We start from the raw sequence: 14,764 nt of genomic DNA, 5'->3' as shown, positions 1-14,764 counted from the left end.
ACTAAAATTTACTTAAAAATGTTGGAAAAGCCCTTTAGGGGCCTATACATTTTTAAAATAGTCAGCTAACGATAAAACTTGATCGATCATGCGTCTATAAATGTCATTATTATCGGCAGCATGATCGGAAATTGTAAATGCTGGTTGTAGCACCTTGGTGCACGTCGCTCACGAGATGCCCTGTGTTGTAGGGATGTTTGCTGGTAATAGTTAAAAACGTTGTCTGGAAGGCATTGACTCTACTGGACCAGCTTTGGTCTCTGGCAATAATTTCTCCTGCAAAGGCCTGGATCGCAACTACTAGTTTCACACTAGTGCTAAATATATCTGGAGCTGCCGGAGATCCACCAGTTCCCATTGACTATAATGGGACCCAGCAGGGATCCGGCCATTTCCAGTGTTAGTGCCGAGATTCGGACGGACAAATACCGCTGCAAACAGCTGTTTTTGTCTGGCCGAATCCCAGCACTAATGCTGGAAACAGGCCGGATCCCCGGTGGGGAAAGGTAGTATCCGGCTAGGCCTGATACAGTGAACTCTGGCAGGCTGTTTCTCTGCTGAAACAGTTTTAGCGCTAGTGTGAAACTAGCCTTATACTCCGTAATAGGACTAGCCTTAGGCTCCGTGGCCGTAATGCGGAACGGAAGCACGGAACAGAGCCCTATGGAAGCACTACGGAGTGCTTCCGTGGGGTTTCGTCCCGTACTTTCGTTCCGCAAAAAGATAGAACATGTCCCATCTTTTTGTGGAACGGCCGGATCGCGGACCCATTAAAGTGAATGGATCTGCTGCGGCTGCCCCACAGTGGGTGTTCGTGCATTGGGGCCTGCAATTTGTGGGCCACGGGGCGCACATATTCGTGTGCAAGAGGCCTTACTCACTGCAGTCGTGTTGTGGTGTTTGCTGTGATTTTTCAAAAATTGTGGCAGAAACGCTGCAGTTTTGCAGTTTCATAAAATTGTGGCAAAAACTGCAACTTGACCACAGCACATGAATGAGCCCGATTGACCTGTAGATTTTAAATCGGGCATGCTCAACATGCAGCCCTCCAGCTGTTGCAAAACTACAACTCCCAGCATGCATACAGCAGGGCATGGTGGGAGTTGTAGTCTTACAACAGCTGGAGGGCTGCAGGTTGAGCATGCCTGTTCTGATTGATCACTTATGCTAATTGCTATACAGCTGCATGAAGTCCTTTTGGGTACTGCCTGGGTACTACAGTGTGTTCATTAGGAATATGATCCCCTAATTAATATGTCCATTGCCTTTATTGTACCTGGTGTGGCTAATACCCTGCCGCACAGTTTTGAAAGTAATTAATCGGTATTGGGCCTCATGCACACAGCCGTATGTATTTTGCAGTCTGCAAAATACAGATGATGTCCGTGTTCCATTGATTTAGTGGTTTTTTTGTTTTCCCTTCAATGGGTCCATGGTCTGCATTTTGCAGCCAAGTATGGAAGATCTTCTATCTTTTTGCGGAACAGACACTTTCAGCATCCGTATGTCTGTTCCGCACGAGTTAGAAAAAGTCCTATTCTTGGCCACCAAATGCAGACCACTGAGCCATTGAAGTCAAGATTTTGCAGAGCCACGTTTTGTGGACTGCATAATAAATACGGTCGTTTTGCATGAGGCCTTACCTGCCGAATGTGCTGCCGCTTGTAGGCTCTGCCGAGGACAAAGCCGGAATAGTGACGGTCTCCTCAGTTCCCTGCTGACATTCGAGGCGCACATTTGTATGTCTTGTGCTCTGATGCTCCTGCAGTTGAAGCTGAAGGACTTTCCTTTTTTTTAATGGAGAGGGAACAATGTGGGTAACTTGTTAAAACAAAGTTTCTTGTGCTTCAGTAGCATAAGGAGGAAGGAAGGAAACCTGCAGGAATAAACAACTTCAAGAATGTTAATGTGGGTAATTAAGTATGGTAACTATGAAGCATTTAAAGGCTTCATGTAACCTTATCCCTCCAGCACCGTGTTCCAGCCTGCTTTGTGGTCAGGGCAGTTGAAATTTTACATGCTACAGACAAAAGGAGGGGGTGGGTGTAACAGGAGGAGGGGATGTGGACCCTGCAGGCAGTGCCGCTCTCTCAGCAGGGATCCACTGGTGACTTGGTGACGTTGCCCTGCATTTACCTGGATTACACAGTCTTCACTAAAACATCTGGCGCCGGGATTATTTGTTCCCTTTGATGCATTGGTTAGATATCTGACAGATAAGTTTGTTGGGGTTTTCCTCCTTTTTCGTTTGATTACCTACATGGCAGATCTCACCTATTGCAGGGGTGGGCAACCGGCGGCGCTCCAGCTGTTGTGAAACTACAATTCCCAGCATGTTCCATTTATTTCTAGGAGAGTTCTGAGCAGAGCAAGTATGCATGCTGGGAGTTGTAGTGTAGTGAATAACTAAGTGTTAAAATCCTATACCTCACTGGAAATGGGTGAAAATCCACTGACCTGTCCGGTTGTCATGGCATATAAAATTATATTTGAGTTGCGTTATTAGTTCAACCCCAATCCATGTTTCCTGTACTTGGTGTAAACCCCCCTCAAATCGAAAGCTGCTTCAAACAGTGGCTGCTCCTCTGGAGAACTCTGTGACCATGTTTTTGGCCCCCCATTCACTTGAATGTACTCTGTGTAATCCAACATTTCACTCTGAGGGTCCTGTCCTTTCCCCCTTTTTTTTTCACATATTTTTTTTTTGCATTGTGCAATTTTTGCTGATAAAATGCTAGCTCCAGATGTATCTGAAAATTGCCGGAAATATGAAATGCAGGACACACAAGCCTTTGCTACTGGCATTTTTATTTATTTTTTCATTTTTTTCTTTTTCATTTTTGAAGCAATGGTGTTTTTGATGGTTATTGATTGATATATATATATATATATATATATATATATATATATATCTCCAGAAAAAGGACGGCACTCCAGCAGGATGAAAGTGAAAAACTTATTTTAATCGACCATACGGTGCAACGTTTCGGCTCAACTGAGCCTTTCTCAAGCCCTTGAGGCTTGAGAAAGGCTCAGTTGAGCCGAAACGTTGCACCGTATGGTCGATTAAAATAAGTTTTTCACTTTCATCCTGCTGGAGTGCCGTCCTTTTTCTGGATATATTGGTTGGGGTAAGAGGTCGATTCCCCAGGAGCGTGCACCCGTTTTTTTTCCCTAGTGCAGCCAGTGCCGCCATTTTTCCCTTTTGTGTGTGTGTGTGTGTGTGTGTGTGTATATGTATATATATATATATATATATAATGTGTGTGTTGCACGATTTTTCGGCTGCAAGAAGTCGTATGACAAATGTCGCCATGTAGCTGCAGCTGCGCCAGGAAGGGACATATCCTTCCTGATGCAGTGTCTGGACAAATGCCACTTGACGCAGTGGTGAGTGTCCGCTGGCCGCTTTACCTCCATTCAGTGTGTGACATCCAAAGTGTACAATGGCAGGAGAAACTGCAGTGATCTCTGCTGTGGAATGCGCAGTGGATTTTGACAGCATCAAAATCCGCTTTGTGAGCATACCCTTACTTATACCCTTTAAGGGCAGGGACGGGCTTTTTACAGCAGTCCTTGTTTCCACTTTGCGCTGCTGGAGGATGTGCTCAAGTTATGACCAGGCGTGCTCTTTGTCATAAATTAGGCACATCCTCCTGCTGTATGTGGCGATCATGAAAAACGACTCCCCTCCCTGAGAGGAGTAGTTTTTCAACTGCTTTACGCTTAAAACTGGCATACATGTCAGTAAATATGCCAGGGGCGTTGGCGCAGCCCCAGTCGCCACCACTCAAGTGCCGTGGCATGCTTTGTAAATGACCCCCTTTGTCTTCAAAATTGGCTGCAGATTAGCTACAATTTGGGTTCACCCTTAGAATAGGTCGTCAATGTCCGATTGGCGGTGGCTTCAAGCTGCTGTGGCCAGAACCAGGCATCGGAACAGTTCAGCTCCGTTCACTGTGTAGTAGCCGCATCTGGTTACTGACGTGCTGCTCCCAGTCATTGAATGCTGCAGTAACCAGGCACGGTATGTCATATGTATAGATTTGATATATCCTATATATCAAGGGTTATTTCTGGGGAAAGCCAGCAGATGGGGTCCCTACCAGTACAGTTATCAAATGGGTCTAGACATCTGTGCAAGAACCTCGGCATGGCTGAATCTTGTCCATTTACCAGACAACCTGTTTAAAGCTACTTTCACACCAGCGTTTTTGCTGGATCCGGCAGGGTTCAGCGAAAACGCTTCCGTTACTGATAATACAACCATCTGCATCCATTATGAATCGATCTGGTTGTATTATCTGTAACATAGCAAGGACAGGTCCGTCATGGATTCCATTGAGAGTCGATGGGGGACGGATCCGTTTTCTATTGTGTCAGAGAAAACTGATCCGTCCCCAATGGCTTGCATCATGACGGATCAGTCTTGTTCCGCATTCCATGACGGAAAGAAAACCGCTACATGCCTTGGTTTTCTCTCCAGAATGAGAGTGCAACCAAACGAAACGGAATGCAATCTGGTGCATTCCGTTCTGTTCAGTTATGTTTTGTCCCCATTGACAATGAATGGGGGACAAAATTGAAGCATAGAAGCATGCCCTAATTTTATCCATTATTATTAATCTATGGGTATGTGAAAAACACAGACCCAACACAAACGCCATCCATGTCTCGTCTGTGTTTCATGGCCCTTAAGATTAATTTTTAGCTGTGCTGTTTAAGTAGGTGCGGGTCCGTCTGGTATCTGCGCAGATGGATCTGCACCTATAATGCAAACGATTGTATCCGTTCAGAACGGATCCGTTTGCATTATGAAGAACAAAGTCAAAACGGATCCGTCCTGACTTGCATTGAAAGTCAATGGGGGATTGATCCGTTTTCAATTGCACCATATTGTGTCAGTGAAAACGGATCCGCTTCCATTGACTTACATTGTAAATCAAGACGGATCCGTTTGGGCTCCACATCGCCAGGCGGGCACCAAAACGCTGCAAGCAGTGGATCCTTATCCATTCAGAATGCATTGGGGCTGAACTGATCAGTTTTGAACAGTTTGTGAGATCCCTGAAACGGAATTCAAAACGCCAGTGTAAAAGTAGCCCGACACACAGAGCGCCAAAAACAAACACATGGACCAAACAGATTCTTCTTGGAAATCTTCACAAATGATCATTGACCATCTTGTCACGGATTTAATCATAGACGTATGAATAAGGCCTTAGTGCTCCTAACACAAATGATATCACGGATGCGGACCCATTCACTTGAACTACGGAGTTTCTGTGCATGCACTACTTTTTTGCGGTGCGGACCGTCTGATGCTGATCACAGACCCTATTCAAGTGAATGGGTCCGCGTACGCATGCAGCGACTCCAATCGGACTAACTCCCTGGATCAACGACCCCTCTCTAGTAGCTATAGCCTGTAATATTATTACACTCCAGAAATACATCCAGGCCCCTCTTGAATTCCTTTATTGTACTCACCATCACCACCTCCTCAGGCAGAGAGTTCCATAGTCTCACTGCTCTTACCGTAAAGATCCTCTTCTATGTTTGTGTACAAACCTTCTTTCCTCCAGACGCAGCGGATGTCCCCTCGTCACAGTCCTGGGGATAAATAGATGATGGGATAGATCTCTGTACTGACCCCTGATATATTTATACATAGTAATTAGATCTCCCCTCAGTCGTCTTTTTTCTAAAGTGAATAACCCTAATTTTGATCATCTTTCAGGGTACTGTAGTTTGCCCCATTCCAGTTATTACTTTAGTTGCCCTCCTCTGGACCCTCTCGAGCTCTATGTCTGCCTTGTTTACAGGAGCCCAGAACTGTACACAGTACTCCATGTGTGGTCTGACTAATGATTTGTAAAGTGGTAGGACTATGTTCTCATCACGGGCATCTATGCCTCTTCTGATGCAACCCATTATCTTATTGGCCTTGGCAGCAGCTGCCTGACACAGTTTTTTGCAGCTTAGTTTGCTTTTTATTAAAATTCCTAGATCCTTTTCCATGTCAGTGTTACCGAATGTTTTACCATTTAGTATGTACGGGTGACTTGCATTATTCCTTCCCATGTGCATAACCTTACATTTGTCAGTGTAAAAACCACAGGTTCTAAAAGCACCACTAAAAACTGAGATGTGCTGAAAATACCTGTGAATCCAGCCTCAGGCCTCATTCACACAGATTTTTTTTATTTTTTATTTTTTTTTGTGTGAAAAAAGCAGTTAGCATTTCAAACAGAGAAACATAGAATGTGTCGTCAGATAAGAACCATTTGGCCCATCTAGTCTGCCCAATATACTGAATACTATGGATAGCCCCTGGCCCTATCTTATATGAAGGATGGCCTTATGCCTATCCCATCCATGCTTAAACTCCTCCACTGTATTTGCAGCTACCACTTCTGCAGGAAGGCTATTCCATGCATCCACTACTCTCTCAGTAAAGTAATACTTCCTGATATTACTCTTAAACCTTTGCCCCTCTAATTTAAAACTATGTCCTTTGTAGCAGTTTTTCTTCTTTTAAATATTCTCTCCTCTTTTACTTTGTTGATTCCCTTTATGTATTTAAAACTTTCTATCATATCCCCTCTGTCTCGTCTTTCTTCCAAGCTATACATGTTAAGGTCCTTTAATCTTTCCTGGTAAGTTTTATCCTGCAATCCATGTACCAGTTTAGTAGCTCTTCTCTGAACTCTCTCCAAAGTATCAATATCCTTATGGAGATATGGTCTCCAGTACTGCGCACAATACTCCAAATGAGGTCTCACTAGTGCTCTGTAGAGCGGCATGAGCGCCTCCCTCTTTCTACTGGTAATGCCTCTCCCTTCAAGTGTTTTAATGGTGCTTTCAAACTTGCGTTGTGAGGATCCGGCAGGCAATTCCGGAAATCCGTATGAAAACGGATATCATTTGTAGACTGATCCAGATGCGGATCAGTCTAACAAAATGCATTGAAATACCGGATCCATCTCTCCGGTGTCATTTGGAAAAACTGATCCGGTATTTATTATTTTCACATTTTTAAAGGTCTGCGCAAACCGGAAGACCGGATCCGGCAATGCGGCACTAATGCATTTCAACAGAAATTAATGCCTGATCCGGCATTCCGGCAAGTGTTCCCGGAATTTTGGACGGAGAAAATACTGCAGCATGCTGCGTTATTTTCTCCGGTCAAGTACAGTCAGACGGACTGAACTGATGCATACTGAACAGAATGCTCTCCATTCAGAATGCATTAGGATAAAATTGATCAGTTCTTTTCCGGTATTGAGCTCCTAGGACGGAACTCTGTGCCGGAAAACACTTGCGCTGTTTGATTCCGGCAGGTAGTTCCGTTGCGTGAACTGCCTGTCTGATCAGGAAACCTGTATGCAAACGCATGTCATTTGCAGACTGATCAGCCTCCTGATCAGTCTGACAAATGCATTGCAGTACCGGATCCGTTTTTCCGGTGTCATCTGGAAAAACTGATCCGGTATTTATTATTTTTGAAATTTTTAAAGGTCTGCCTGGAAACCGGATTCGTTTTACCAGAACACTTGATACCGGATCCGGCATTAATACATTTCAATGGAAATCCGGCATTCAGGCAAGTGTTCCTGAATTTTGGCAGGAGAAAATACCGCAGCATGCTGCTGTATTTTCTCTGTCCAAATACTGTAAAAGTGACTGAACTGAAGACATCCTGATGCATCCTGAACTGATTGTTCTCCATTCAGAATGCATTAGGATAAAACTGATCAGTTCTTTTCTAGTATAGAGCCCCTAGGACGGAACTCCATACCGGAAAAGAATAACGCTAGTGTGAAAGTACCCTTAAAACATGCATTTGTTTTCTCAAGTTCTATTGAGAAAAAGATGTCTATTCACAGATCCACAATTTTTTTCCAGATCCGTTACGGATTTTGCAGACCCATTCATTTTAAATAGGGCCGGAACGGATGCTAGGTGCTGTCCGCATTCACACTTCCGGATCCGCAATTCCGTTCCCGAAAAAAATAAAATGAAATAAAATAAAAAAATTGAACATGTCCTATTCTTGTCCGCAACAGTAGACAAGAAAAGGCATTTTCTATTATAGTGCGGGCCGCGAAATGCGGAACGCACATTGCCGGTGTCCGTGTTTTGTGGATCCGCAATTTGTGGATCCACAAAACACCTACTGACGTGTGAATGTACACTTACTTAAAGCATGCTGTATATAAAAAATAAAAAGTCATCATGCCATGACCTCTGGTCAGAGAAGCAGTGTCCGGTAATTGCGGACGTCACTTAGAGCGTGCTTCCAGAACTGCCCTAAGGCTAGGGCTACACAGCGACATTGGTACAACTACATCATTTATGCCCCACCAATGTCGCACAAAATGTGTTTTTCTGCACTTTTGCAGTTGTAGTAGTGTTTTTTTGCAGCTGTAGTTTTTGGTGCCTTTTTTTTTTCTTTGTGGTAAAAATGCAAGCTGTAGATGTTTGCTCAATATGGGAAATAAGAAGTGTGTTTTTTTTTTTTTTTTGTTTTTTTTTTTAATACTAGTTTCTTAACTAGATGTTTTTTTAAATGCTGTTTCTATAGTGTTTTGCTTTTGAACACAAGTTCATATGTGATGGGATCCTGAAGATGCAAATCATCTTCTCTCGACGTGGGCCAATATGTCTAGTCTACACTGAGAGCCTGTCACCATGAAATGCAGTGAGATCGGCAGGCAGCATGTTGTAGAGCTGCTGATCAGATTGACATGAGGCAGATTTATAAAATGGTCTAGAAGTAAAACTGTCTTTGTTGCCCCATAGCAACCAATCACAGCAAAGCTTTCATTTTTCAAGGGCAGGATATCAAATGAAAGCTGTTCTGTGATTGGTTGCTATGGTCACACTGATCAGTTAGGGATGGCCTACCGTGTTCCCTCCATTTTCATAAAACTTGCTGGCATGTCAGATAGGTGTGTGTCCCTCTTCTGGGAATCACACCTATCTCCAGAAAAGGACCCCAAAGTGAGCTCTGGCTTGGCTTTGTCCGGCAGTCCCATAGAAGTCATTCATTTCTATGGGTCTTTGGAAAATAACCAAGCGCACTCACTTGGCTATTTTTCGGAACTCCTATAGAAATGAATGGAGAGCACGATGTGCATGCGCAGTTTGCACTCCTTCACTTTCGGGGGCCTGTTTTAGAGACAGATGTGCACCTGTTGGAATTTGACGACCTGTCGGTCTTTGGCATATTTTACCAATATGCCTTTAAATCTCTGCTCTTTGAATTTAGGTGTGCCCCGAGGTGTCTCATCAGTGACTGATGGTTATCTATTTATACACACTTAAAGGGGTTGTCCCATGAAAATTATTCTACAGTTTTCAAACCAGAACCTGGATCTGAATATTTTTCTAATTACACTTAATTAAACATTTAGCATAGCTACTGAGTTGCACAATAAAATATATCTGTATAGCGCCACCTGCTGTTTGTATCTTTTTCTCATTTCTTTGTCCTACTTACTAAGAAGGCCGTACATGCTCAGTTTCATCCTTCAACTGCCTCCTGAACTGTGATGGGGGAAAGATCTATAGAAGAAAGGCACGACCCCTGAGAAAGGACACCCCCCTTGAGCTGTCAACTTGATATAAATCTAGCAGAGCAATTAGGCTCCATTCACACGTCCAAGTGTTGTCCGCACCAGTTCCGCAATTGTGCGGAACGGGTGCGGACTCATTCAGTCTCTATGGGGACTGAATGGATGCGGAGTGCACACTATGTGCTCTCCACATCCACATTTCCGGAGTGCGCTTCCGGTCGGCAGCTCCGGAATTTTTTTTAGCATGTCCTATTCTTGTCCGCAATTGCAGACAAGAATAGGCATTTCTATGGGGGTGACAGCTGGGTGTATTGCGGATCCGCAATGCACTATGGATGTCTGAATGGAGCCTTAATGGGGAGAGGTACAGGGCTGGTTCTAGCTTTATAAGAGAGATTGTCATGTACTATACGATTTTCATTATTTACATTTATCATGAGACAACCCCTTTAAGGTCCTTTTACACTGACTGATAATTAGGCCAATTATTGGGGATGAATGATTTTAGAAATTGCTGGTTCCCGATAATTGACCTGTGTAAAAGATGCCGGTGATCAGCCAATGAATGAGCAAAATGTATAAATTCGAAGTTTTGCTGAATTTTCTCCCATAAACCTGTAAATCAATCTGCTCTTTAACATGCTGTCTGTAGATTACACTGCATTTCGTGATGACGCGTCATAGATTTATTCCGGCCGCCTCTCTGCATGTTTCCCGTGCTGCTGCCAGAACTCCAGCTCGCCCAGTCAGAGCGGCTGGAGCGGAGTTCCGGCGTGCACTAGCTGCAGCACGGATCCGGTAGGCTGTTCACCCGCCGGAACAGCCTGCCGGAGAACGCTGCTGCTAATGTGAAAGTAGCCTTAGCTGGTGTAGGATGGTCTTTGAAGCTTTGTAACTATCATTTTATCGGAGCTGCATAAACACGTGATGCTGTACACAAAGCACTGGCTGCTTCCGTAGCCTGGTCTCCGCATCACCGAATACCCCATATTTAATAGTGTGCACGGATTTTATGAAAAAGCATCAACAAGGATACATCTAATGTTAAAGGGGTTGTACAATGTAAAATTGTATTATGGCAAACTGCTGTGGGGCTCTCCTTTATCAGCCCCCTCCAGTGTACGCCTTCATTTCCTACGGTCTGCAGCATGGGTGCATGATCACATTTTGCCAAAGAAAAAAATTAAATCTAAAAACCTCTTTAATCTTAAATTGTTGTCTCACTTCAGCAAATATCTTTTATTATGTAGAGGAAGTGAATTCAAGGCACTTACTAATGTATTATGATTGTCCATAATGCTTCCTTTGCTGGATGGATGCATTTTACACTGCTTGTTTCCATGGTTACGGCCACCCCGCACTCCGTCAATGGTGGTCGTGCTGGCCTCTCTGGTGGGCAGGACCGTGGAAACGCAGTGCTTTTTCCTATAGTGTACAAGCGCGGCCACCACTGATGGATTGCAGGTTCGTCTGTAACCATGGAAACCAGCAGTGTATAATGTGATGGACAAATGAATCAAACCAGCAAAGGAGGCAATATGGACAATCACAATACATTAGTAAGTGCCTTGTATTACCACCTTCTGCATAATAAATTAAATTTGCTGAAGTGAGACAACCCCTTTTAACTGTCCGCTTTTATAGACTGTGGGAAATTTAGTTTATCAGCAAGTGGCCCGATCTTGTAGAAGTATAGACGTAGCAGACGGAAAAGTTGTTTTATGTGTAACATTTTCTTTTTATTGAAAATTTTTATGTATTAGGCATAATAATTTCTTATGTCAATACGTTCTTAAATTTCAGAGTATACAAACAGTGGTCAGTATAATATTAAGTGCATTTTCTGCCTCTCCTTGCAGATCTCTCCGATTCATACACTGAAATGGATGCGTCAAGTTCCCTGTGTATCACTGCTGGTGATGTCCCAGGTATGTACAGTACCCACTCCTGAATTCTGGCTTCAAAAAATTGCAGAATAGAACCTTTGCGGATTATTATTATTAATAATAATAATAAATAATATTATAATTATAATATATAAATATATACATTTTATTTATTTTTTGTTACTTGCGCAAATGTTACTTTTTGCTTTACTACAATACTCACTCCAGTTTAGAAAAAATAAACTCTCACCTGTCCACGTCCAGCTGCTCCTCCATTCCCAGCCAATTTTAGGCCCCACAGGACCAATAAGCAGCTTAGACCCGTGACTGCTGCAGCTGGTCAAGGCCTCAGTGCTCACATTGGCTTGAAGGTACATGACTGTTGAGATGTAGTGTGCAAGCCGCTGTGATTGGCCGCAGTAGTCACAGGAGCAAGCCACTTCCTGGTCCTCCGGTAATGGAGTGGCAGTGGTACCGTGGACAGGTAAGTTAGTGTTGTTTTTTTTTTTTTTTTTTTTTTAGTTTGATGGACAGGGTAGGTTCCTAGAGGCTGTCTGCTTGAAGGCTGGATAACCTCTTTTTGCATATGTATTGAACGAACTTTTTCTCCAGAATGATGACTGATTCCCTTTAAATGTATGGTCTCATCATTGCTACTATATGCTTTCTCCTTAAAGGGAACCTGTCACCGGGATTTTGTGTATAGAGCTGAGGACATGGGTTGCTAGATGGCCGCTAGCACACCCGCAATACCCAGTCCCCATAGCTCTCTGTGCTTTTATTGTGTAAAAAAACCCGTTTTGATACATATGCAAATGAACCTGAGATGAGTCCTGTCCCTGACTCATCTCACATACAGGACTCCTCTCAGGTTAATTTGCATATGTATCAAATCTTTGTGTTGTTGTTTTTTTTACACAATAAAAGCACACAGAGCTATGGGAACTAGGTATTTCGGATGTGCTAGCGGCCATCTAGCAACCCATGTCCTCAGCTCTATACACAAAATCCCGGTGACAGGTTCCCTTTAATCTCACATTCTTTATACGCTTTTAATGTCTTTTTACCGTATCTTGTTTCATATTCAAAATCATTGTATCTTTCACCAAACGGCCATTCTACATTGTGACCTGGCAAGGTTAACCATGAGACCCAGTAATTTAGTATTTTTAATAGAACGTACTGAAATCCCCATCAGCAGCCATGACATTAATAGATCTTTTAGTACAGTCACAAAGAAATGCCTGAGCCGATCCCTAATCTTTATGGGGACAGGTCCAGACAGCATGAAGTCATTAGAGGAGTGGGAGGAAGACTAGCTGTTTGACAAGGGATGAGACGGGATCAGAATTGTGAGTGGCAAGACCCAGCATTTCCCCACACCGTGTCCTCTCAATCCCGTCTGCGACATGAAATCTGTAGTCTTAGTCCCGTTTATTAGGAGCCCCACAGTAAAGGACATATATTTATTCAGTTGACATATGGTAGTGTCTTTACAGACTATATCCAACTGTTTTAGAACCTGAGACTAATTTTAGTCATACCTGCTCAGTCTGTAGTAACGCGCTCCCTCTACTAGAAGGTTGCTGTATCTGTGTAGTTCCGGTGATGGTGCTCCACCTGAGCAGCTGATCGGCGGCTGGTGTGTGGGGTGTAGGACCTTGCCGATCGGCTAGGGATGGCCTATACGGAGTACAGTTTGGACAAATCCTTTGAAAGAGAATCTGTAGAGGTACAGGTTTATAACTCCAGCACTTGGTAGGTCTTGCTCCCGTTAATCTTGGCCATACACGTGAAATACAGTATTTGTCAGCTGAGCTGCTATTCCCTCCCCATACACGTGCATGCCCAGCCAAGCATGCATCTTCTTATGAATGGGGAGATAGCTGCTGCCAGACACCTGGAACAAAAGGATCGACACTTCAAATCCAGCTGTCTGAACCTTATCGGGAAGCCGTTTTATAGCTAATACGTATGACCTGCTTATGAATGTGCCTCTGTTACTGAGAAATTCAGCTTTTTCTAATGTGACTGAATAGTTTGGTGCAATGAGGATGTTACCACTGCACCTCACCGCGCCAAAATATCTGCTGCTTATCGTTGCCAGCCCTGCTCCCTAGCTTTGAGTGACCGGGCAAGGCAGTGTAATCTCGAATGTTACTGCGTGTATGCCATAGCTTAGAGAATCAGTGCATGCGCAGTACAGGCCTGATGATTGCCAGGGCTGAAGTCATCTGTACTGCTCATGCGCCGATTCTCAAATCAAATCTGCACACCAGCCTGTTGAGACTGGAAGAAATGATCACCAGTCAGACTGACATCTACACCTCTAAAATATTGCTTTGTTTTTTGTTTTGTTTTTCTGAGTATTTTTGCAGTTTTCAGTATGTATACTGGATGTTGAAAAGCTAGTTGGGAAGGAAACGCTGGTGGCACGCATGGTAGCTCATCAGATGAAGATTCGCTTGGTGTTCTTGGTCTTTCTATATATTGGGTTCCCAGTGCTTTTAGTGTGTCCAGCCATTGTTTATTGCCTTTGCTGGGTAAAGTCAACTACATGCTTTATGTGTGTTAAATGTCATGTCGGGCATTTCTTCACACGGTGTAAATGTTTTTTAAGGACAGGCCCCCTGGTTCTCATCTGTTATTGTCTTAGAAGTTTTCAGCCCTGTGAAACAGGAAACCCATTGTCCTGTGTAGTGCAGGGAATATCCCCAGTCGCCAACCATTCTAATAACCTTTCCTATAGTAAGAAGTCTTTGTAGGGAGGGGGAGGCTATGAATAGATCACATGCATCCAGATTCACACTGAATCCACTGCTGGCAATTTATTAGAAAAGTCTGCTACCTGCTTTCTACAGATGGCTTTAAAGGGAACCTGCCACCATGAAAATGCAATGTGATACAGCAGGAGGAGCTGAGCAGATTGATATATAGTTTTATAGGCAGTTATGCATTTAAAGGGAATGTGTGATCAGATCACTTTAACATATTTTGAAAGAATTCTGATGGTTTATTTAAAACCAAAAATCCTGCAGTTTTCACACTGGCCACTAAGCCTAATAATAAGTGCCACTTCTTGGTCTGCACAGATCTCTTTATTGTAGTTATCTGCTTATGTCATTCTAATCCTGCCTGTAATGATATCACCTCTGTGTACAGATAAGACGGGATCCATCATTCACAATAGACGATTGTCAGATCTTATCTAGTCTTCCCTTGTACAATGACCTCTGCACAGGTCACAGGGCATGCCTTTAAAACTCTCCCATAGAAGTCAATGAGGTCCCATTGTGA

General features: G+C 43.5%; 1 protein-coding gene across 1 annotated transcript in view; it reads left to right on the top strand.

Moving 5' to 3' along the window:
- SMAD6 (SMAD family member 6) overlaps window positions 1–14,764 on the top strand; it is a 51,535-nt gene that overhangs the window by 27,672 nt on the left and 9,099 nt on the right. The window contains exon 3 of the mRNA XM_044283153.1: window positions 11,441–11,509. Within this exon, the coding sequence (XP_044139088.1) occupies window positions 11,441–11,509 (69 nt within the window). The remainder of the gene's footprint in view (window positions 1–11,440; window positions 11,510–14,764) is intronic.

Source organism: Bufo gargarizans, chromosome 2 (assembly GCF_014858855.1).
Source record: "Bufo gargarizans isolate SCDJY-AF-19 chromosome 2, ASM1485885v1, whole genome shotgun sequence".
Taxonomy (NCBI): domain Eukaryota; kingdom Metazoa; phylum Chordata; class Amphibia; order Anura; family Bufonidae; genus Bufo; species Bufo gargarizans.
This window is presented reverse-complemented; position numbering and strand designations above follow the sequence as displayed.